This window comes from Chlamydotis macqueenii, chromosome 1 (assembly GCF_036417535.1).
Source record: "Chlamydotis macqueenii isolate bChlMac1 chromosome 1, bChlMac1.mat, whole genome shotgun sequence".
In the NCBI taxonomy this organism is placed as follows: Eukaryota; Metazoa; Chordata; class Aves; order Otidiformes; family Otididae; genus Chlamydotis; species Chlamydotis macqueenii.
The window spans coordinates 80546171-80571344 of record NC_141556.1 but is presented as its reverse complement, the minus strand read 5'-3'; the positions used below and the strand labels follow the sequence as shown (position 1 = coordinate 80571344).

Sequence of the window (25174 nt, the reverse complement as noted above, 5' to 3'; positions counted from 1 at the left end):
TTATTCATCCATCCCAGATTGAAGGTGCAGTCAAGGCCCAGCAGCAGACTTGGAAGCAGAACTTGAGTGTCCAAAGCTCCCGAGTGGCTTGAGCTGGGATTTGTGCCACTTGTCAGAATCACATCTATATTTTGGCTTTGCTTCTTTCTCGTCAGTCTTCCAAATTTTCCATTACAGAATATGGATTTGAGCACAGTTCTTTCTAGAGTTTCTGATTACCCTTCTATATCAGGGTTAAAATGGGTGTGGCTCCATCAACTTCTAGTTAATGTTGTCGGTATCAGAGAATGGACTCCTGGTTTTGGACTCATGTCCTTGCTTCTAAGCAAGGAAATGTGTACAAGTCAGAATATGTACTGATTTATTGCGATAGACGTAGGCTAGAATTTAGCATTTAAAGAAGAGAAGCGCTGATACTAAACAGAAACTTTCAGTTTTAATATAAGACCTCAAGGAGCTCCAGCCCTTTCACATTCATTTCATCCCTTGAACATCTTACCTGAATAAGACTGTAAGGATATGGTCTGTCCAGCCCAGTGTGCCCATATGCTTTAACACTTGGCCTCCTGGGTGAAAAGAGGGGAGTATCCTGTCCTAATTTTGAAATTATACTGTTTAGTGTCTTCTGAAAACACACATCACCTTTAACACTTTATCCATTCACTGAGCCCTTGGCAGGATTTTTGCACCTTCATTCTGCTCTAACTGGATGTTCTGTGAAACACATTAAAGCTCAAAGCCTTCTGAAGAGTCTTTCTTCCATTTAATAAGATTTTTTTTAATAGCCAAGTGAAGGAGCATTTAAACATTTTGATAAATTATAAAATAATAGGCTAGAAAAGGGATTCTGTGTATTGTATTTGGGTTACCTTAGCAGCTGTTCAGTATTACTGAGTTTTTATATCCCTAAAGAAGTCTTGTTAGGGTTGGAGGCAAATAAGTATTTCTGAGTAATTTCCTTTTTTTTTTTTTTTTATTTTGCTCTCTATGGTGTCCTCCAGGTGCACAGGTCTGAAGTTCCCTTTTTTGGAAAAAGTAAGCAGCAAACCCAAAAATTTATGCCATTCCTTATGTATGTTTCACAGGTGGTGTCCAAATACTGTCATAGTGGTTGGGAAGCTGCAAAAGTTGAGACTGTTTTCAGTTTGTCCAATGTTGTATATTCATTTTTTCTACCTGTTGAGTAAATTTACTCTGAAGAATTTGCTCCTTTACTGCTTTAGTTCTGTCATCATTATTTCATATCCAGATCAATGTGCTAACATCAGCAGACAGAAGTTATCTTTATTTGGCAGCTATTACACATGCACACAGATATGTGCAATCTACTGTTATGCTCAAATCTATACATGTGTGTTTGTGTGTGTGTGTGCGTTATAGATGTATGGATGTGATATATAAAATTTTGAAATATGATTCAAACTGAAAAGAATAGAAGTGGATTTCATAGTTGATCAAGTTTGGTTTAGCTCATGCTTGAGGTATGTTATGCACTGCATTTTCATGAGGGCAGTCTCCTCTGTCCCTGGATTGTCCTCTCTCTAAAAATAAATATTTGGAAGGCACTTTATAGTACTAATGTTCTAGTTCAGAGTATCTCAGACAATTTACATATAGGTGTGCTTCAGAAAACTCACCAAGTTATACCTGTGTTTGAATAACAAAAGTGTTTCACCAGGTCTCTTAAGGATTTTATCTAACCATTTTACGTTCTGTAAAGGATATTGATTGTAGACAGTCTCCAGATTTTTTTTTTTTTTTTTTCCTCAGTAGAGTGCTGGTAGGATGTGAGAACTTGTTAGCTTGGCCTTGCAAAAAAGAGACTTTTTTTTCAGTGCAACATAACTGCAGACTAAAGGAGAAAAGGACTAAACAAGAGAAGGGGGATGATATTTTGGAAGTCAAATATATCTGTTGTTGAAAGAAAACTATGAGTTTGTATCTGAAGCCTGATTCTTTTTTCTTTGATAGTGCAGCCAGATGAGGAGCTCCACAATATGAAGATGTTGTCAGGCAGAGGAGATTCAGTGTCACTCTTTCAGTTGGTCCCTTTCTCACATGAAACTGGGAGGCGAGACTATTTGACAGTAGTAGAATAACAAGAGTCCTCCTTCTTCTGAGTAGCTGGACAGTCATGTGAAGAGACAATCACCAGTCATTTCACTTGAGAAATGCAGCCATGCATTATGGACCATAAATTACACAAGGTTCAGAAATCTGAAAGCATCTTCTCTTCCAGCCTTGCTTAAATTACTCCCTTCAATTATTCTTTCTTCTTAGATAGGTAGTAGTTGAATTTTCTTGGTATTTGGGCTTATGTAATAACAAAACGAAAAGCAACTAAGATGGCAGGCAAACATCTCCTTCCAGCTACAACTGTTCCAAGCCACAGAGATTACTGCCTCTGGCTACTTTTCATTGCTCCCATTACCATAAATCTTGGCCCATTCCTGTATGCAGCTATGCTACTTTGAGGAGCACTTTCCACCTAGCTGCAGATTAAGAAAGAGATATACTACAGTGGGGCAGTGATGAGGATTTAGGGGAATGCGGAATTTAATACCCTGCATCCAAAGGAAGATGGAGGGTATCTCTGAGTATAGCTGAGCCTTTTGCTTTTTTTCCTCCACTAAGTAGCTTCTAGCTGCTTTGGGCTGCTACAGAAGAAATGCACAGTGAATGCCAATGCGTACATTCATTTTCAGATGAGTATATTCATTTTCACTAGCCACTAGCAAGCATCAAAATTTCTAGCTTTCAGATGATCACCACATGTTCTGTATTTTTTTCATACTGTTATCAATGGATGAACTAAGTAAGCTGGCATAAAAGATCTAAGCTAGTGTCATGACTGAGGAGGACAGGGCAAATGGAAAGGCTGGGAGACTGAAGACCCTTGCTTCTGGAAGTGGCCTTAACCAAGGCTCTGCCACTGGTCATAAACTGGATTCTGCATGTTGTGTGCATGTGTAAGAAGAGATGGTCTGTCCCATGCAGTTTACAGCTTGGCAGTCATCCTCAGTAGTTTCTACCAATCAGCCTATTTAACACCATAGAAGAGAAGACCCATTGTGTGGTTGTCAGGGGTCTCCTCCCTCAAGAAACACTACTATTATTTTTTTTAAATGTCATTTAATGCACTCCAAAAACCAAATATTTGTTCTTTGAATGCATCCTCATGAGCCAGGAATAAACATCCCAGAGTGATTAATGGCAGTCCGTGTGGGTGTGGATTTGCTGTGGGCATGCACATGCACACCCACAGGCTCGCACACCCACACATTCGCACAAGCCTGGTAATTGTTTGCATGTTTAGTTGTAGACTTTTTTGGCATTTGGTGGTTCTGCTAATTTTTTAAACTGCAGATACATTTGGGTCAGATTAGCAGAAGCAGCCAAGGAGCCATATCACTCTCTCAGCCCTGAGACATCTGTTCTTACATTTACTTGGAGCAGAAGTGAAAGCAAGTTACAGCCTTCTGTTTCATGAACATCCAACATAAAATCATCTTACCAGTAAGCCTACAGTTAACCTAGCAGGGACAGCTCAGGTCAAGAGAAAGATGGATCACTAGAGCTGCATCTGAGAAGTTTAGAGTGCTGGGGAGTGAATCCAGGGAGCAGCAATTGCCTGTTAGTCCCGCATCTTCTTGGGCATTAAATTAGCCTGCAAACACATAACTGTGCTCTATTCACATCGCAAAATGAGTCATTTGCAAAATGACTAAAATTTCCAGTTATTTTGCAAAATGATTGTTTCACCCAGTTATTTAGTAAAATTACCATTTCTTTAATTTCTCAAAATTTTGTATTATTTTTCTACACATGTATTTCTACAGAACCATACAGCCACTTACTTCAACACTTGAGACTATTTTGTAAAATTATTTAAATTGTCAGTCATTTCATGAAATAGACACATATATCACATTATAACTGTGAAATATATTATAGGACCTTTAAGGCTATTAGGAGGATTATTACATAGTTATTATGGACATATTGACAGCATATTTCAGAGTATTCTAGTTACTGGAAAATAAACCTTTTCCCTGAATTCTGGTCCATAGGCATGAGCAGTACTTCCTTTTTAGCTCTAACAGCAGCTTCCTGATCTATTCTGCCACATATGGCATCCCATCAAAATGCTTTGCAGTGCCATAGAGCCTGGATCCCTGAAGACCCTGGAAAGGGAAGTTCAGAACTACCTGCATGGGTCAGATGATCCCTGTGCCCCCCTCATTGTTGTCATAGACGCAGACATGTTCTCCAGAGAAGGGAAGACTGTCACCCTACTCAGGATCTCCTTGACTTGGTCTCTCACAGATGATTTTGCTGCTCCTAGCAGTACTGCGCTGTCATGCCAAGCATCACAAGAAGACTCCAGCAGTAACACCTTTTCATAAATGTTCTAAATCTTGTAGATGTATTGTGGTTGTGGCTATGATAACTTCAGCTTTGTAACATTTCAGATAATACTGGGGACACTTCTGGCACCTCAGGTTGCCCATGATGCTAGTCAGTCACAAAGGCCTGAAACTTTTAGTTACTGTTTTCATAAAATGATTATACCTTTATTTATGTGTATAGACATATAAGTATACACAGGGTTTTCACAGCTACCCAGATTACAAGTCTGAGCAGAAATCTGCCCTGGCCAAGTGCTGAGCAAGTCTCCCTTACCATCAATTAACAAAATGGGCAAGAGGAGTAATTTAATATCCGAGATATTTAGTTCAGCTAGTATTATTTTAATCTAAACTACACTGCGGTGTTTGTGCTTCTTTTTAATTCTGCAGGGTGTTGGAGGGAAGGAGAAGAGGAGAAATTATTTTATACCTACTGAGCAACCATAATTATTAGCAGTTTTGCTTCATCTGTTCAGCATAAGTTTTCAGCGTGGTGTTGTGAGCTGCAGTGGATTTCCTTATGTGGGTTTTGCCTGTAAGAAAGGAAGTTTGTCTACAGCTGCACATGTGTGTCAGCCTGAAAAAGGGAAAATCCTGATCTTTAAAGAGCAATGTAAAGGCAAATGCGTATTGCAGATTGCTTTGTAATGGGAGATATATCCAAGTTACCTTTGCAAATGCAAACTTGGGTCAAAGTTGGATGCAGCCACAATGGGCAGCCTCTTCCTTTTCACCTCTCAAAGTAAGGGCCCCACAGCAACTCAGTAGTGATAGGTGGTTTGGTCTCCCCTTCTTTCTTCCCACACCACAAACACCCTCCCCCCCACCAGCCTATTCATAGGCAGATGACCTCTCTACATTGCTTCATGCATCCAGTATTAATTATTTAGACCCAGTGTGAAAATATATGTACTGGATTACAGATTGTAGAGAGCCCTACCTGAGCACCATCAGACACACATTTTTGCGAACAAGACAACCCAAAGAACAGATAGTTGGTGCTGCACTGAACACCTGAGGGTGGCAAGTTTTTTCTTGTGGTCTTGATTTGATTTCTATAGGCATGTGGACCCTTTCTATGACCTTCTGTGGGGTTTCAATCAAACCTTAGATAGGCGAAAAAATGTCATTTTTGTCAAAATGTGTGTGTTAACATGCAGGTAGTGCAAAAATTTCTGTAAAAATATATGCTTCAGGCATGCAACCTCTGCCACTTGCAGTTATTTCAGTAGGCAATCCCAGAACTTCCCACATAAATACATGCAGGACTGGGACTCTTGTGAAGCTCAGCAATAATTGCTTGCTTGTATTTGTGCTTTTAATTACTATTTTTCACAGTATTTAATGAGCTGCTTTCAAAAATTAAAAAAAATGAATTGTGCATTGAATTTTCTTTCAGTTTGGAAGTGAAGTAAGCTGCCCTTCCATTGTTCTTTCAACACTGAGTAGGCATTGAAACAGAAGTATCCCTAAACATACAAGTATATTTAAAAAAAAAAACAACCCCACACACACAAAAAAAAAAAAACCAAAAAAAAAACCCCAAAAACAAACTGAAAGGAAAGATATCTTTCTGTAGTTGTCAGCAGATACATTAAGCTTTCTGTGGCAGCAGAAGGACCTTCTATCCCCATCAACTGAAATTCCATTGTCTTTTCCTTCTTTTGACAAGATCTGTTCCCATTGAAACAATTGGAAAATTTTCATTTTACTTTCCTGAGCTCTGTATGTCAGTGTTGTCTCCCTGTGACTATGAGGACTTTTTGAAGTCCATCAAAGAGATACACTGCAGGTTGAAATGAGAAAGATGCCATATGTTATTTGGGTAGAGCAGCTTATTGTCTTACAATAGTTAAAAAGAGTTATGATGGGGTTTTCCCCTGATGTTATTTAAAGAAGAAACAGCGTTTGTTGGAGACAAGCCTTTGCCAACATATACTTTCTAAACCATAAAAAAAGTCACATGGTTTTATCTTATTCCCATTGAACATATTTTTTCAAAGCCAAGACAAGGACGTCCTGACAATGGAGTACATAGCTCAGAGTAATTGTCCTAGGGCTCTTTGTGTCTTGGTGCACTCCTAAATAAGCATTGACAGATGTTGCAAGTAGCTGTCAGGAAGACAAGAAAGGGGGGCTGGTTCAACAACTGAGAATAAATCTTCTGTATTTTAACTACATAAGAGAATCAGAGGCAAACATCATGCACAAGTTCTCTTACATATTTTCTGAATTGAATCACTGAAGGATTGCCACAGTTACATAGTTAAAGGTTTATCTTCTGACGCAATGGATAATACACATGAAGAGTCCAGCAACCAGGCTTACAAATTAAAGAGGATTATTGTATTACTGGTGATAAATCCTTGGTAACTTCAGTTTGGGGGAGCAGTTCTGTATGCATGGACCAAAGCAATGCCCTGGGGGCTGTAGAGACATCAGGCTTCTCTGAACATCCCTGGCAGGCAGAGAAAGAGATCCCTGGAGTTCAGTAACACTTGCTGACATAATTGACTTGCGCCATTGGCTCTTTCATGTTTTTTATTTCACACAGACTTGAGTTGCAATAGGCACGTCCCTTTCATAGTACAGGCATGTTCTTTTGTCAGTGCGTCTGCTTTCCTGTTTGTCTGTTCCTTCTCTGCATTAGATAAAGGATAGGTTGATGGGATATACTCTTAGTATGATAGACATGTAAGATCAAAGTGTTAAGGAGACTTATTTTCTCTTGTGAGCAGTAGCAACAAAAGCCAGTAGTTTAGGATTGTTTAGCATTTTATGGGTGGCAGTATTCTGTTGCTACAAAATTATTCAAGGTGCCCAGAACTATGATGACTGTGAAGAGCTTCAGTTGACAGAGTAATAAAATAGCAGACTGAGTTCAGAGTCAGTAAATGCAAAACAAAAAATAATAAGAGGAGAAAGAACCCAAAGAATTTCTGTAATGGGAAGCCCCTGCCTGAGCAGCTAGCACTCACAAAGGAGACCTTGAAGTCCTTTTCTGTAGTTCTCTAAAAAAGCCATCTGAGGCCAGCAGTGAAAAGGGCATTTGGGCATTACTGAGAGGGAAATTAAAAGCTAAGAGAAGATATATTGTATTATATTGCAATATAAATCCCTGGTGACCCCACACTGTGGATCTTGCATGCGGTTCTAGAAATACTATGGTAGAACTAGAAAGGAAGTACACCTGGGGAGCAGGAGTGGTCAAAAGCACAAGAGGTTTCTGTATAACTTTAAACTGAGTAGAGTAGAACTCTTCAGCCTAGAAAAGAGGCATTGGAGAGGGTCCATCAGATCAAACACAATGTATGGAAGAAGAAGGAACAATGGCCGTTCCCTCCTTCCAATTGTACGAGAAAGAAAGAACAGCAAATAAGAACAGCAGTTATCAACTTAAGCAAAGGAAATATCATGTTTGTGACTAACACATTGAACTCACCATTGCAAGATAGTTTAGATACCCATAAACTGGTTCAAAACGATAATGTAGACAAATTAACAAAAGCAAGGTATATCAAGTGTGCTGACAACATGGTTACAACATCTGGCCACAGATCGCTGGGAAAATAAAATAGGGAAAGCAGATTCTTTCATTGTCTCTTCCTGGATGCTGTTCAGATACAAAATTATTGGCCTAGGATATTCTTAAATGTAACAGAAAGTGTGCTGTTGTATATTTTTTTCTCAGATTAATCTCCTGCACAAAGATTTCTGGCAACTTTCATGGGCTTTTTTATCAGCAGTTCTAGGATTTGCTTCAGGCTTGCAGTGTGAATGCTTGTTGAGTGGGCTGTGTTAGTTTCTATACCAGACTTAGATTCTTCTTTCTTCCTACTTAAGTATATCTTGACCCTCATTAATTAACAATATTTTACTCACAGGCACTATATGATTGATAAGGTACCTCTAGGCTACTCTAGACATAACATTTTCTTCTCTTTCTTTTTATTTTAAATTTTTTTATATTGTATATCCTACACAGGATGTCAGTTCTCCTAACTTCAAATATATTCTGCAGTCTGTTCTGTCCATCTGGCATCCTCTTCTCCAAATTAGCATGGTAATAGTACATTTTCCCCTGGGATGGTAAGTGAAACATAGGCTTTCATAGATGTTTTGTTACATGGAAATATTCACAGCTCAATTTAAGATAAAGCCCAATAAGACATGGGGAGCAAGGTGGGGGAGATCCAGCCTATGTGTTTCATTAAATATAACTCATTTTCAAGATGCATATTCACTTATCTTTTGTGTTGGTCAGGACATATAACAAATATTAAATGAAATTTCCTATCATTTCCTTTCTGCATCATTGGTTTCAAAGTAGATAGTGTTCAGCAGCAACATGGCTTCAGGTTTTCCAATATAACACCTCTCATTCCTATCTCTAGGAGAATAAATTGCCTTATTTTAATTTTTTTTTAATTGTTTTGGGATGATCTACCAAATTCCCTGACCTCCTTCACTACTGGGTCTCAGTAAGAGTTTTGCTGGTACAGTTCAGGGGGTAGGAACAAGCAGGGTGCAGGCTTGAAATATCTTGCATTACTGCTGCCACCAAATCATATCTCCTGAGATTACCACTTCACTATATGCTTCTAAAGTGTTATCAAATCAAAGTTACCAAAACATACTTATAAAATTATAAGATATCAGACATAATCTGCATCCTTTTCTAACACATCTAACAAGAAAATTGATTTAGTTATATAATTCAGACTGGAAGCATCTGGTAGTGGCCTGTGCTGGAGAAGACACCACATCTAAAGATTTACTAAGAGAAGGATAGTTTGGGTGACTAGAGCCTGGGTCTGGCATTAAGGGAGCTGGACCTGTGACACAAACCCCCCATCTGAACTTGGGAAAAGCTCTAAATAACTCTTCATTTTTTATTTCCTATTGATAATAAGGGTGTTCCTGTTTCCTTTTACACTTCACAAATCTTGGCTCTGTAAAACGTTTAGGACAAGTAAGTGTTTCCACAGCAGCCAGTACAGTGTTTATGGATCACTGGTCGCTACCATAAGGAAAACACTAATACTGTGGCTTGTTATGCCACTTGTAAGACAGTATTACACATACTGACTAGAAACTAATAGGATGTGGCTGAATGCTTAGAAAAAAAAAATTCTTCTCTACTCCAAAAACTCCAATGTGAAGCCTTACATTCAGATAGAAATTTAAATACCTTGTTAGTGCAAAGTGAGGTGTCTGGGGGAAACAGGAATAGATCAACTCTCCAGGTAAGGCACCTCATGAGGAAAATGGGGCAAACCAAGCTAAGGCCAAAAGATGAGAAAGCATAGCAGGCACAGAGTGGCAAACAAACCAGCTCAGAAAAACATCGACTGACTGGATTAAGCAGTGTCCTGGGACCCAGCTGCAATGTGGTGTTTCTTTCACTCCAGGTCCCACACTAAGAAAGCATGTGGCCTATTTCTAGGCAAGCCCCCACCCAGTCCTAGTGCCAGGCAAGAACATCAACAAACAGCTGTTTCCACCACTTGCGTTTTTCACTGCTTCTAGCTCTTCTGTAACTAGTTGTGGATACACAGGCAGCATGCCTATTCAGGTCTTCACACAGGCGAATTGGCCTATGAAAATGATCCTGTTCATTCAAGCTGGGCTCTGCTTTATGCATCATTGGGTGGCTTTATTACTTGCCCTTAAGCTAGCCACAATAGTCAAAGGGATTTTACTGTATAGCTCTAACCTGTCCTGTAGCTACTCCATATGGTCCTGGTACCACATCTTTCTGGAGTAGAGGTGGCAACTGGTACCTATGTGAGGTTAAAAAAAAAAAGCAACCAAGTAGAACTAAATGGAATTTGAGTACAGTACAATATTTGACCCTACAGTAATTTGTGTTTCACCAACGCAAGCTTCCCCTTCTCTATCTCAACCTTGAGATGTATTTTTAATGCAGTCTGGTAATCTGCACTGGTATATGACTTTGAAACCATTCCAGCATTAAGGCCACATTAATATATCTTGTGAGAAATACATAGTGAATTGAAGATATTGAGGCAATTTTTAATTGAAGGGCTTGAGGCAATATGACAGTCTCCCTAAGATGTTAGGATAAAAACTTTGTTGCAGGGAGACAGGAAACCTATGGAAAAAATATTTTCAACTTCTGTACTGTTCTAACTTTTGTCTTCTGTGAGCCACCTTTAAATTGGCCCATTATGTGAATCACCTGCTTGTAGTGACACCTGAAGCAGGCATATCTACTTGTAGCAAATGCAGCTGGTTAGGTACACAGTGAGCAACTATGTCCTTGAGGAGGAGATGGATTAAGTATTTCTCAGCACAAATAAATGTTATTTTACCTTCTGTGGGAAGTTTGTTTACTTACAGTGATGCACACAAATGCATTTGCAGTTTGGGCTGTGTAGAGGCCAGAGCAACTTTTCCCTGAACAAAAGCAGAGAAGTACTTGATTATTTTTTTTTTCTGTACCAAAACTTATTTACCAAAAATGGTGGCTTTGTTGTCCCAGAACTATTGTCAACTTTGACCCAAATCTGTGGAAATAAATACTATTAGAAATAAGTACAAAAATAGAATACAGATCTAGATTTACAAAGCTGAATAAAGAAAATGTGAAGCTTATCAAATAGCTTAGCAGTTAGAGCATTCCTTTGCTGTAGGTAAGACGTTGATGGTCCCTGTAAGGCAAGGCTCATAGGCAGCACCTCCCTCCACAGACTGCAGCTGGCAAAGAGAAGAGAGTGTTTGTGACAATGATGACAACCACAATAAGACAAATGGAGATGGTTTAAGACAGATGCATCTATCTCTTAGCTCTAGAGTCTTCATTTTTGTTGCTGTTTTCACAAGTTTAGGGAAAGATGGAAGCCCTCCTCTTCCTGTTTTGCAGGATCAACTGCAGAAGAACTTCGTTATTTTTATTACATACATAATCTTTTAAAATGGTAAATGCTCCTATACCAAGGCCAGAGCTGTCTAGTTTTATTTCTCAAGGACTCTCAAAGAGTAGGAAAGCCTTCTGCCTTCCTTGTGTATGCCAGCAGGCAAATGTCTGTGAGCCCAGCACTGTGGGAAGCCTATCAGCCAATCCAGCTGCAACCAGTGGCCTCACGAACGTTTCTTTGGGAGCTTGTCTCTGGGTGCCCAACAACCACTTAGCCTTGCAGTCTCAAGCAACAAGGATAAGTAGTTGTGGCAGTGAATTAGCTACTGAAATACCAAAAACAGTTCCTGGGTGCTGAGAACATGGCCTATTTCACCCCATGGGGGACACGTCAAACAGCAAAATACCCAGGCACTGAGTTCGGGAAAAAAAAAACAAAACCTCACGATCCTCATTAAATTTAGTAAAAATAGTACTCAAATTCCTTGTTTCATGATTACACTGCATTTTAGAAAGAAACCTCTAGGGAACTGTCACAAAATGACAGTCTTGACACCACGGTAGGGTGTGCCTTGGGTTTTGTTATCTTCATTTGACGTTGCAAATTGCTACAGGCAGGGTGAGAATATGTGGGAACACAGTCCTTGCAAATTTGTGCATTAACTAAACCTATCTCTAGAGCTACTTAGGTCTTTCTATAACTAAAAATGTTTTAAGTATTTAACTGCTGTTGACTTTCAAGGTTTCAAGGTTTACCCTAAAACTCTTATACAACAAAGTCAAAATAGCAGAAGGAAAATTATTTTATTCTTCCAGTAAAGGAGCTAGAGGGTTACTTGAATTTAGAAAGAAATACATTGTAATTCTGAATATAAATTACATATTTTGAGAACACTTCCTACATTATATTAGTCCTTTCTTAAGACAGAAGGGAGAGTTTGGTTTCCTTGGGTTCCTTCTTTGGAAAGGGTTTCTGCCAAGTCAGATTTGCAAAGGCAAATCTGCAGGGCTATTGCATCTTTTTTTTTTTTGTAAATCATGCTAAGTTCATATCAGGCAAATGTACAAATCTACTACTTGGCATTGTACCCTGTACTTTGAGTAAGCCACGTGCCATGGGTGTGTTCAAGTGAAAAGTACTGTGTTGATTTTGGACACTTTATGCTTATATAGATGCATTTTGGCCTGTGTGGGCCGGAAGAGAAAGAAATGACCTGAATAGCCAAGCATGAATCTCAGTTAAAACATTTACACAGCTGAGACCAGGAATCTCTCCTGTGCATAGAAAAAACAGTTGAAGCTGTGAAATGCTTTCCAACGTATCACTGCTTGGAAGAGCAGCGTGAGGGAAGGCTGATCTGGAGATTACATTTAGAAGGGACAGAGAGATGTTTCCATTCCCATCACTGGCTGGTGCGCAGCTCTGGTTTTTCTTCCTCCCTTTTGTTGAAGTTGCCATCTATCAAAGCAGAGCAAAAATAATACTAAAATATTCTGAATAAGCCAGTAAGTTTTAAATTTCATTTAGTGATAGAATTGCTTCTGTAATTAACAACTTGTCCCTCCTTTTTTTTTGCCAGAAGAGTTTGTGTGTGTACGTATTTATAGAATCATAGCATCATAGAATGGTTAGGGTAGGAAGGGACCTTCAAAGGTCATCTAGTCCAGCCCCCTGCAAGGAGCAGGGAGATGCCTGACTAGATCAGATTGCTCAGAGCCTCATCCAGCCTGGCCTTGAATGTTTCCAGGGATGGGGCATCCACCACCTTTCTGGGCAACCTGTTCCAGTGTTCTACAACCCTCATGGTAAAGTTTTTTTTCCTAATATCTAATCTAAATCTACCTCCCTCTATTTTAGAACCATTACCCCTTGTCCTATCACAACAGGCCCTACTGAACATGCAGTATGTATGTACATACGTGTATGCACAGATACACATATACTCTGATGACAAGTATTGGGTTAGGGCACTTCAGACTTCCCCCTAGAGATTAACCCAAAGGTGGAAAAAGCCTCTCGGCAGACAGTTCCTGTGCATCACGCAGCATTCGGGGAGCCTGACGTGTTTTGAAAAAAAAGAAGGTGGCAACTTAAATACTCACATTGTGGCCAGGGCCTCAGGTACTCTCTGCAGTGCCCTTAGAGAGGCTGCAGGAGATTTTAAGAGAGCTCTTTACTCTCAGTGGATTTGGATTCTGTGGAAACAAAGGCAGTTGAAAACTTTGGGTCTTTTACTTTGTGGAAGGCCAGCACCCTTTGCATGGAAGATAAACGAAGCCCTGTCACTCATTCTCTCAGTAGCCATCCTTTGAGGGGATGTGACAGCTCATGGAAATAACCCTGCACAGAAGGGCCTAGGACAGGATGAGTAGAGTGTCTTCTCAAAACTAAACCCCCAAAGGATTGCAGGGTACTGCTTTAACAGTCACCCAAGGTGGAGGGCAGCCAGTAGAGCAGCCCTGCCTTGCTCCCAGCCATGGATCTGCACCACATCCCTTGTGCTGGCATCATTAAATCTGCTGTATCAACTTATTGATCCATCTGGTCATTTCTGCATTCCCTCTGTGTTTTGTAGGGTTGCCTTTAAGCGAGAGCGAGCCAGAGTAAGGAGTATGTGCCTGGAAGGGGTGGGGGAGAACAGGTCCACTCCTGTCACAATGTGGTTTTAAATTGATTCAAGCCCAATGTGAAACTGCACTTATGGGCAGAAAGAACCCAAGCAGAGCCTTGGCCAAGAACACTACAGTTAAAGCTCTTCTGTGCTTACAACTAGCAACAATGCATTTTTAGCACTGAAACACTCACTTTTATCTTCTGGATCTGAATTTTCTCTTTTATGCTGAAGTAAAGCCTGTGCAAAGTATTTGAAGATACAGCTATTTCTCTCTTGCAATATTCTAATCCCTGCAAACATGCTAAACACTGAGACACCACCAAGTGCCAGCTACCAAGTCACTAATGCAACTTTCTGAAATAAATTTTAACGCTGTCTGGAGATCTCCCATCCAAGTATTAATAAGGCCCAGCCTTTCTTAGCTTGTGAGCTTCCACAGTGCAGCTGTAGCAAGCCAACCAAAATGTTATCTTAAACATACTTTGAACCAGGGTAACTTACTGCCCTCCTCTCTGTGCACTGTAGTGCAGTGTGTTGCATTACTTCAGATGTCACCAATTTCTTCACCAAGTATAGAGAGGTGCTCTTCTTCAGCTCTTCTTTCACTAAAATAAATTTGCAGTGCAATGTACACACACACACAAAAAAAATGGAAAGAAATGATTGCTGCACAGGCTTCTACCTGTGAGATGGAGAGACGAGGAAAAAAGAAGATGGAGAGATGAGGAAAAAAAGAAAATGGAGAGACAAGGAAAAAAAGAAAATACCTTTCAGATAATAGTCACGTTGCTTCACAAACTACTGAAAGACTTTGAGAAAGTTGTTGAGGGGATTGGTCTGAAGAGCTAGTACAGAAAATTGTGAAAAAGATATGTTAAAAATACATTGTGTGATTCTGTAACTCAAATGTAAGTATTTTGCAAATCCTGTTGAAATGCATAAAGTTAAACATATAAACTGTTCTCAAAATATTGTACATAAGAATTTAGTTATTCCCATGTTTTCAAAATTAAAAGTCATACTGTGTTATTTTTCTAGCAAATTACATAAGATACTGGCATTATGGAGAAAGTCAGTACAATGTATCTTAAACAGCTGTCATCAAGGATTGTGTATAGCAGTGAGGAGTGGAGCATGTCTGTCATGATGCACTGGATAATTTTATTTGGTTTTTCTAACAGCTAGCATGTGTTACTGACAACACAAATTAAGTGTTCATTGATGAAAAGGAAGGCAGTAAGAAAAGTATAGATTTAGTAGAACATCATATTTTTGTTATTTTGCACATCAATCATAACAGGAAAGTCAAAGAAACTTTACAAAGGAAAACTGACCTTCAGTCTTTCCTAGAAACGTACACCAGAAAAAAACACCTAGAGATGACCTCTCTATATCAACTTATTAGTCAAGATACATTAAATTATGAGTTCTAAATGTGCATCAGGCCTTGTAGTCTATCTAATAAACCCTGTCATCTACACAATGAGCACAGATGGCTGTACCTGGCAAGAAATTTGCCATTAGTATAGTGTGACATTACTATAGTTGCCAAGAAGTGGAAAACACGCATCAGATATGGTGACGTGGTATTACTACAGAATATCATAAGGCAAACACATGAAGTATCTGGGGTACCTCTGATATTGCTCAGATTCTTCCCATCTGCAGTGATGTCATGTCTATGCTAGACTCAGAGTCGATATGGCCATTATGGTCCCCTGTTTGGCACATTTCCGCCTACCTAGGGAGCTCCTATTAAGGAAGAAATAGTCGTGGCTGGTGAATCAGGTCTGCTGCTATTGTGGCTGGTAGGATCAAAGGAACAGATGAGCTCCAGGAAGTTCACACGCTGCTTATGACACAACACAACGCAAAGGCTCTTCGACTTAATATAATGAACCACTAAAAATATACTAGTGTTGTAACAACTCCAGAAAATAGCTAGCGTACACAAATCTAAAAATATTAGTCCTATTCTCTCACCACAGGATACCAATAACGTCAGTGGGAGCCCACTTAAAGATAGTGGGAAGTCTATGGCAGTTACTCACATCCTGCATGAGTCCATGTCTCCTTGAAATCCGCAACCATTCCTTTAGGACCACTATTTGTTATTATTTACTAGGCTGTGGCATTCAACTTGTTTATGCTTTCCCATTCTCTTTTAACTCCTGCTTTTCCTTAAGAGAAATTGTCTGAGAGCTATTTAAGCTTTAGTTAAAGTAAATTTAAAAGTTTGGGACTCCATGGGAATAAAGCCCTAGAAGTTACGAACTTTCTAATTTCTCCCCAAGACCCTTTTATCTCAAGGCAGTGCTCTTATTTAACATGTGTCCAAGACTGATTTTTCACTGCATTTTCTTTGTTTGGAGATGTTTTCCTTTTTTTTCTTGAGAGGTCTCAAGAGCTTGGTCTTGAAACAGCTGACCTCTAAAGGATTTTGGGTTTGAGCTGGCATCTTTTGTCTTCTCTCTTTTAACAAGTCCTTAGTGCTAAATACAGCTGTATATAGAATATTGCCTTACTTGCTTCTGTGTATTTCTATTGCCTCTTACAGTTCCCATGTTCAGACACATAATATTTTTCTTCCTTTGCTTTCCTTTCTGCGATCACAGATGCCAAAACAGGTCTCTGTTCTCAATGCTGAAAACATGCTGATTTGTTTTCTAGGCAAGAAGTACACCAGAAGTTGGAAAAATAAATCACAAAACATATAGACCCCATTTGGCATGCCAAAAAACCTATAGCAACTGTAGAAAAACCATTATAGCAATACATAAAAGATACCATGTCATAGTACTATTGCTCCTGTTCAGACATAAATACACTGTCTTTGCTTCACTCTAAGGGAGCACTTATATAGAGAGGTTATTCTGTTGGCTTCAGCAGAGTCGCTTCTGGCTATCACCAAGACACAACAGGCCACAGTTAGGACTTAATGGAACAGCAAGAAGCCATTCAGTTCATGGTACATCATTTCATTAAGGAAAAAAGTCCCCTTATAAATCATTTGCATGGACTTAGTGTCCTACTGTCTTATGTTTCTTTGGCGCTCTGCATTTCTGGGCGATGTGCATTGCCATACAGTTGCATAACCTTAAAATTGGGGAATGTTATTCTTTTCCATTAACATTGGCTCAGGTTCTGCCCTGCAACATTTCTCATGCAACTGTTGCTGAAGTCAGTAAGGTTATGTTGCTGCATGAAATAGACGAGATTTAATTTATCACATTGTCGAGATACCAGCAATAGCCGTAAAACTATAGTGCTTTTATTACACCTCCTCAGTATGTCTGCTGACTTAATCTGAATATTATAAATATCATGCTAGTAGAATTTGCCTTGGATGATTTGCATCTTGCCAGGACTTTCTGTTTAAGATAAGGTTTAGTAGGTAATAAGCCTTCTGCTCAGTGTTTTCTGTTGGTTTGAAATGATAAACAGTGAGTAAAAAATTGTATAATGCTGAAAAAGTTCTGGATAACAAAGAATGAAGCTTTGTTTCCAGTGCTCTTCTCTCTTTATGAAAGACTAAATCAAATGGTGGCAAAAAAAAAAGCACCTGAGAACTGGTCTCCCCATGTGGATGTGACTCAGGTAGCTGACTTACATTGACATAAATGCCACAAATACCAGGTCTGCTACTCACCAACTTGCAATATGGCTGTATCCTTCATCAAAGCAGCCGTATGCTCAATTAAAACATGTAATTAAAGCTGATCACAACAGAGAAAGTATTATATGCCCTCGTAGCCCCTGAGGACAGGTAAACTCATTGAGACATGGCTAGCATTAGGAGGTAGGAGGGAAAGGATGGTGGGACAGATTAATATGTCAGTGTGGCGAGAAAAAGATACCAACCTCAGCAGACTACATCAGCTTTTGCTTATTCGCTGTGTATGCTATGTTCTTCTGCCACTACCAGATGGATAGCGCCAGGCTTGTGTACTTTGCTCCTGCTCTTCCACAGTTTATCAAACCTTTCAGCAAAATTCAGATTACATCCGTTCTCTGTCCTTCGACCACTGATGTAACACTGGATTGCCTTTTTCTTTTGTTTTGATCCTTATTTCTCTGAAGAATGATTTGATTTCCAGAAACATGCATCTTCTTGATCAAGTTTTACCATAAGCACAGCAGAAGGTGTTTAAATATAGAAGCCTGTTTATTTCAAGATATTTTTTCCACACTACATCCGGTCAATGGTTTAGATTAGAATTTAGAGAGTTGAACAAAAACAGAGCTGGGATGCTGGATCAGCTGTAAAGGGTGGGGAAGGAGTGGTCTTCCCATTATTTGAATTGTCTGCCTTCTTTATGTAAATTAATAGCAATGCTCCAAACAGTAAAAAAAGTCATGAGTGTTTAGCAGCCAGTGGATTATTTTTAAATACTTATTTTGAAAATTCTTACCTCCTTATTTTTTAAAGAATGGATGTCTTGTAGGTCTTTCCACAGTCACCCAAAGATTGAATGTGGGATTTTCAAATATACGTGCTATGATATTCCTTAGGTGATTTTTATCTCCAGCTCAAATGAACACTTACTTTCTTGAAGAAACCAGAAATACCTTTGGGCTTAAAGGGTCTCAATTGTACCTGTTCATCCTTGGGAACATAATTTGAGTTTACAGAGAAAGGAAAGAATTTACCATAAATAAGATATACCAAGATGATCTATTTCTTATCTTACTGGTGTTCTGAGCAAAATTACATAGACTTCACAACTCCAGATGAAAAGGAAAAAGTCAGTGAAAAGAATGGAAAAGTCACAAAGGATTTAGAATATGCCTTAACTCTTTCTTTAGCAGCTATCCTTAGATGCAGAATCAGATAAATGAAGGACAGGAGTGGAGGCCTTAATGCCACCAGGATGATTGTCTGTATTCCAGGATCACACATATGGATTTGAGAATGACACAGCTTTTAGTTTCACTCTGCTCTACACGGGATCTCGAGGGAGATAAATCCTTGTGTTTCAAGCTTGTTTGGACAGGAGTCTCTTTTATATTATTTTGAACCTTTATCAAGGAGGTCTAGGGTCTTCAAGCAATTTTTTTTCATCCAAAAAAAATTTTTCAACTTGAGAAACTGACAACTGAGGAAGTGCTTCTTCCGAATTTCTGGATGTACTAGTCAGGCAACTATAAACTAAGCCTCCAGATTCTGCCATCTTAGCCACCAGATTGCTGCGAGCATCCCCAGATTCATCAATAGCTAAAAAAACCCTTTCCAAAAGCGTGACTACAATACACAGGTCTGATCCCCACCCATTTCAGGAGACTGGAGAACTAGAGAAGGCCTAGCAAAGGATGAGCAAAAGTGTGTGTGGTTCCACCACACAAGCAGCATATACTGGAAGCTCTCCATCTGGAAAAGACATGATTGAGGGGAAATATGGGAAAATTCTCTAAATTCATAAATGGGAAGAGAAAGACAGCAGTTAATCATTAGTCACTAAGTTTTACAACACAAGCAACAGGGCACAAAAAAAAAATTACATTAGCAGGTTGGGGAGAAAAAATGCTCTATGATTTATTTGGCATCCTATAGTAACTTTGCAGAGCTCACCATGGGACAGTGAGGGTAGTGATATTCAAATATGTTCAAAGAGACACTGGACAAATTCACGCCGGAAAGCTATATCAGTAGGACATGACTGTCCATATTGAACATCCCGCTCAGGAAGTCCTTGAAGAACTGATTACCCAAAATCGGATGGCAAACAAGGAAATGAATAATGTTGCGCATCCTCAGTTTTATACTCTCCCACAAACATCTGCTGCTGGCAGAAGCAGAAGACGTGCTAGGTGTCCATTTGATCTTCTGTACTGCATCCCACCTCCTCCTCCTCCTCCTTTTCTGGTGGCATATTCTCCGTCTTTAAAAGAATCATCTTTAAAACTTGTAGAAGGTCTATGATGCATTATTCTTTTCTTAAAAGCAACATAAAGACTGTACAGATCTGGGTAAATTAAGATTTCAGGTCACCTCAGATTTATATGGCTTACATTGTCTACCTTTGAGTCTTGCAATGAGATTCTTGCAGCTTTAACATGATCCTCCCCTAAAGGCATATGCCCCTTTGCCCTTCCATCCTCCCTAAGACTCCCTGCAGCTCCTTCTGAGGTTTACATGGTAACTCAAACACCTGTCTCCTTCTACTCCTTCCTGGGAGGCATTCACTTCCTCGAGCCCTTGTTCTCCACAGAGAAGCTTCAGAAAGATGTCTCCAACCAGAGAGCAATAGCTCTTTCGTTCTTCCTGAGCCTGGCGTAACCCAGACACAGGCACCTATTAATGCCAAGTCTGTTGCTAGGCAGAGGCACTAGTGGCATTCACTCCTCCCTTAACCTATAGAGTGTCAGCTCAGAGCCTAGTAAGAAGTTATCATACCACTTAAAGATAAAAGCAGTTCTGAAAACCAAGCAAGAATGTATTTTTGTTCCCCATACAAAATTTAAAATATAATCATCACCACACAAACCTAAAGCTTGCCCCTACTTGTAGCAGCAATACATTGTATCTGGGCATAAGCAGTTGCTATGGGGCCTGATCCAACTCCCACATAAGTCAATAGGAGCCTTTAAATTCACTTCAAGGGGAGTGAAGCCTCAGCACTTGGTTATTTTGTGAACATTGCCATTACATGCTATAAAAATTATGCCTTAGTTTTTTATTAAAAAAAAAGCAATGTCAGTGACAGGCTGATTCTTGAACAAGGGCCCTCAGTGCTACTGTATTGAAAATAATAAGTACAATTCATTGCAAATCTGTTTGTTATTCCTAGTGTAAAAATAGATCAGTCCAGCCAATGGGATTAACCACCCCATTATTTCTTGGCTGGTTTCTTTATTGTTGTTGTTGTTTTTGAATAGTTTTCCTGTTCTGTTGTAACAGATGAATTCTGGTAAATATTTATTCTTACACTTGCCGTAAATGTATTCCTTTCCTAGTGGGACACCACGCAGCTCCAGATGTGCAGAACTGAACCTTTTCAAAAACAAAGGGGCCCCCAAGTGTAGCCACACAGCAGAGAGGGGGCAAAAGGCTTGTTGCATCTTTAAGAAGTTGCTGCGTGTGGCTTTGCTGAATGCAGCCATCTCAGATCTTAGGGATGTTTGACTTGGCCACAGCTGAAAAGAGTCAAGATAAAGAATTGCAGACAGAAAAAGGGTAAAATCTTGCCTCTCAAAAAGTCTTGATTAAGTTTCAATGCGTTTCTCCTTACACCTACTAAGATTGGATTCTCTGAGCTAAAATTGCCACAGTTCATACCCAAGCCTGTCCCTGTCCTTTGGAGGGGTGGTGGGAGTATGCCATGAGTGTCATCTGCATGGGGAGCTCTCCCAGCCCCTGGTCCCTGACATCAGGACAACCCTGAGCAGAAGGGACTCATCTACTGCTGTTCTACCCATCTCCCTCCTCTCCCCATCTATTGCTGGTCATTGGAGGGTCTGCCTTCTTTCCTGACTGGGGCCATTCCCGCTTATTTCAACTCTGCTCTCTTCAGCAGCCCCACTTCTCGCACCTGGTGGGGGGGATCACTTATCCTGTGAGCTATGTTACCCAAGCAAGTCATCCTGCACAGGATCCAGCCATGTGCTAGTGGCACCGCATGTGAACAAGTGCAGTGTCACTGGGGTACCCACAGCTTCATTTTCATCAGCTCAACTGGCTTCTCCTATCTTGACGATGTGCCTGGGCTTCTCAAAGGGAAAAGGACCAGCATCTCACCTGAGAAATGTATGCTGAGTTACATGCACCCAGCTGTGAGAGGACTCAGGCTGAAATTGTGTTTAACTCACTGAAGAAGATAAATTCTTCCTTTTGCCTTTTCGTGACAAATGAGTGGCACATTGACCATTTGCAGCCAGACCAGACTTCCAGGGCCTTTTAAGTGCCTTGAACATAACTACCAGTAGAATTTGAGTAGCAGCAGATCAGGGTTAGCATCATTTTATGGAGGTCAGGCCTGGGATGTAGCCACCTGCTCCCTTCAGACCTGGCTGAGCCGCACTGGCCTCGCTCCACCAGCCTGAACGTGAAGGTGTTGATTCCTTATGAGTGTCCTCCGCAAAACACAGGGACCCAAGGAGGCAACCCACAGAGATATGTAAAGCAGCATTTGTTCTTGACATGATTGAGCATATTAATGAGAAGGAAAAAAAAAAAAAAAGAGTTGCCTGCCTTCATTATTAATATGCATGACTTGGCTGCAGAAACCTAATTTTTTGCCTAAAAAGAGGAGCAAGGTCAGTGGCTTCTCTCAGTGGTATTTCTCCATGTTTTCTGGTGCCTTGAAAAACAGCAAAAGCCAGGTGGATTGTCCCCCTTTCCCCCGGCAAATATTATACAACTGTTCGTTTTATGAACAAAGTGTCTGACAGATGACCTTCTAAACATACCTAAATTACTGTTTCCTAGTGCACATACACATTGAAGCAGGAAACAGACTTCCAGAACAGGAAACCAAGATTTGCTTGCTTATCTCATTGTATTCTAATGTGATTTGAGGTAAACAAAAGACAACTGTGGGCTTTGTTATCTTAATTATTCTGTACAGCCAATATAGAGCAGGATCACACTGCATGATTAAACATAACTCTTATTGGCTTGCAAATTATTAACATAATTCCAGAAATTGCACATAATTCAGGAAATATTTTTCCTAACGGCCTGTCCTGGCTAAGGACAGCTTTGTTCAGACCTATGTCACATAATGGGATAAGAAGAGATACACACATAATACTCATCTGGTATTCAGGTGCTGCCTGTCAGTTCTGCACGTATTTTCTGCATATCTCTTTGCTGGGGGTTTTGGAACTGATCTGACTATATAAATAGCTGTATTTTATGATATGCAGTGAAATTAGGGTTCAGTGCAAAGCATGTGGGAGTCCTTCTACAAGTCTGGATTTGTCCTATGTACTTTCTCTAACACTTTTTAGAGAAGCTAGCAATGAAAAACTGTGATGCTCATTGAATAACTATGGGGTTTAGGAGGAGAACAGTTTGTGCCTCGTCAGGTTGGACTATTTTAAGATATTTTGTTTGCAGCTATTGAGAGTTACAGTCTTTCAAGTATTAGTTATGGGTCAACTAAAGCTTAATTTAAGCTAAAATGGAGGAAGATGGGTGATAAATGGAGAAAAACTGAAAAAAGCTGGATGAATATTTGATTTCTAAAAATGTGAGAAAATTCAAATTAACCTGAAAAGATCCATAAAGGAAAGATTGAATTCTGCCAGCTCCAGTCCCAGAAATAATCCCCTGTAAATGTACAAGTCACATGAGACAAATTTTACTTGCAGACTCTTCAGACGTGTTCCCACCCTTCCAGTATTTTTCTTTTTAAATATTATTTCCACTAAAAAGGCTAAAACACATTCGGCTTTTCTGATTACACGTACATGATGACATGATTCATTTTGATGATGTTTTTTCAATATTCATGACAGACAGTCCCACCCTCTAGGCTGTAAATCCCTTTGATTTCAGGTGAGATTTTTGCCTAATGATCAGACCCTGGGGTGTTTGGCTCATCAGTTGCAACATAATCAGCTAAGAAAATTTTGAATTCATAAAAAGCAGGAATAATGGCACAGACTGCTGGCATAGCAAATACATTTTAGGGTGCATGAGTGAGAAAAATCGGTCCCTCAAAAGAAAACAAATAGAAAAGTAATTAATGTTATGTATGCTACTGTGCATCCAGTCACAATAAAAGACTCAAGGATGGATTCAGACAATGCTGGCAAATGTCAAACCAGTCCAGCAGCTGTTTCAAGTTGCTGAGAGGAAGTTGATGAGAGAAAGTAAATTCCCAACATTCTATGGGACTGAGTCCTCAAAGATTTTGTGTCCATACAAAAGCTCTACAGATCTGGCAAAGGGCTTTGAAATCAGCCCCCTGTGCCTGGACATCTGCATCCCAACATCTGCAGCCACCTGAAGGCACAGTGATGTCAGGTAGATGCCACATAGGCTTAAGGATAGGCCAGTAGGGAGATCACTATAGCAGTGGTTCACAGATAATAGACCATTTATGATACTGAAAGTTGTAGACTGGATGATCCAAAACTGGGCCATGGAACTATGTGAAACAATTGTGTAATATTTCCAAAGTTTGATGAGAAAGAAGCACCTTGGTAGGAAAGAATTTTGTAAGATGCCATTAACTCATCCAAGTAGCTGAAGTGCCCTGCTTTGGGCAAAGAATCCCCTGACCAAATGTCTAAACTTAACTCGTGTGAACCAGAAAACCTCATCCCGTTACATGCACTGTATCTTTTAAGTTTGAGCAAGGTTTCCCAGCAAAGTAATTTTGGATAGCTTCTAAATTCAAGTCAAAGACCTAGAGGACAAGTCTTCCCAGAGAACAGTAACATGTAATCGTAATGAAGCCAGATGGCATAACATATAGCTTCCCTTCTGTTATAGAAATCTTACACAGCATCAGAGACTGGCTCTCGCTTCTGTAATAAAATGTTTTCTGTCCAAACACTGGACAAAAAGCATCCAGTTTCTGAGGCTGTTTTAAGGTGGCTTTTAGCCACCAAAGCTCCTGGTGCTTCTTTACAGCATTTTCATTTTCTGAACAGCATAAATGATGTCACTTATCGATTGCCAAAGCTATTTCATAATTTCAATAACCTCCAGGGGACTGATTAAATCTGAAATACTTTGGCCTATCTTAAAGGAAGTCTAATCGTGTTTTTAAGTCAGCCTTGGAACACATGATTCTTTATTAACCTAATAAGCCTCCATTATCCTATTCCCCAAGTTCTATTCAAGCCCTGTATTTAGTGTAAAGTACCGTGCACTGGTTAATTAGAGCATATTATCTTGGATGAAAATGCTGAATCTTATTCTGCAGAGTCAGTGCTTGGAGAATTTGTTAATACGCTGTGTGTACCCAGATTGGTTCTTATCTGAGCCTTGGCATGTGTTAGTAGTGAATTACCTACTTGCAATTGCTGCCTGCTACTTGGCAAAGGGGAATGCTGAACAGAGGGTTATTTCACTAAAGATAGAAAGTGACTCATTTTGATTACTCAGTCATGTTCTATCCTACTTACGCATGCACAATGGGAAAGTCTGATGGTACCAGAGAAAAGAGAAGCAGCATGTGTTCGAGTCACTTCTCTTATTCACCATTTAGTTGTAGCAAAACTAAAAAGCCAATAATTATAACAAGAGCGAGTAATAAGACATTTCACCTTTGTACATTTAGAAGGCGAATCTGAATTTAAAGGGAAATGCCAAGTTA

The 25174-nt window shown here is 39.7% G+C and overlaps 1 protein-coding gene across 3 annotated transcripts in view; it reads left to right on the top strand.

The window, feature by feature from the left end:
- Window positions 1-25174, top strand: part of LOC104486043 (potassium voltage-gated channel subfamily KQT member 1) — a 517969-nt gene that overhangs the window by 426124 nt on the left and 66671 nt on the right. The window contains exon 17 of one of the 3 annotated variants that reach the window (XM_086758232.1): window positions 1972-2013. The exons of the other annotated variants lie outside the window; for them this stretch is intronic. Within the exon in view, the coding sequence (XP_086614358.1) occupies window positions 1972-2001 (30 nt within the window). The 3' untranslated portion in view covers window positions 2002-2013. Of the gene's footprint in view, window positions 1-1971; window positions 2014-25174 lie in introns of those variants that run through there. 3 annotated transcript variants of the gene reach the window in all.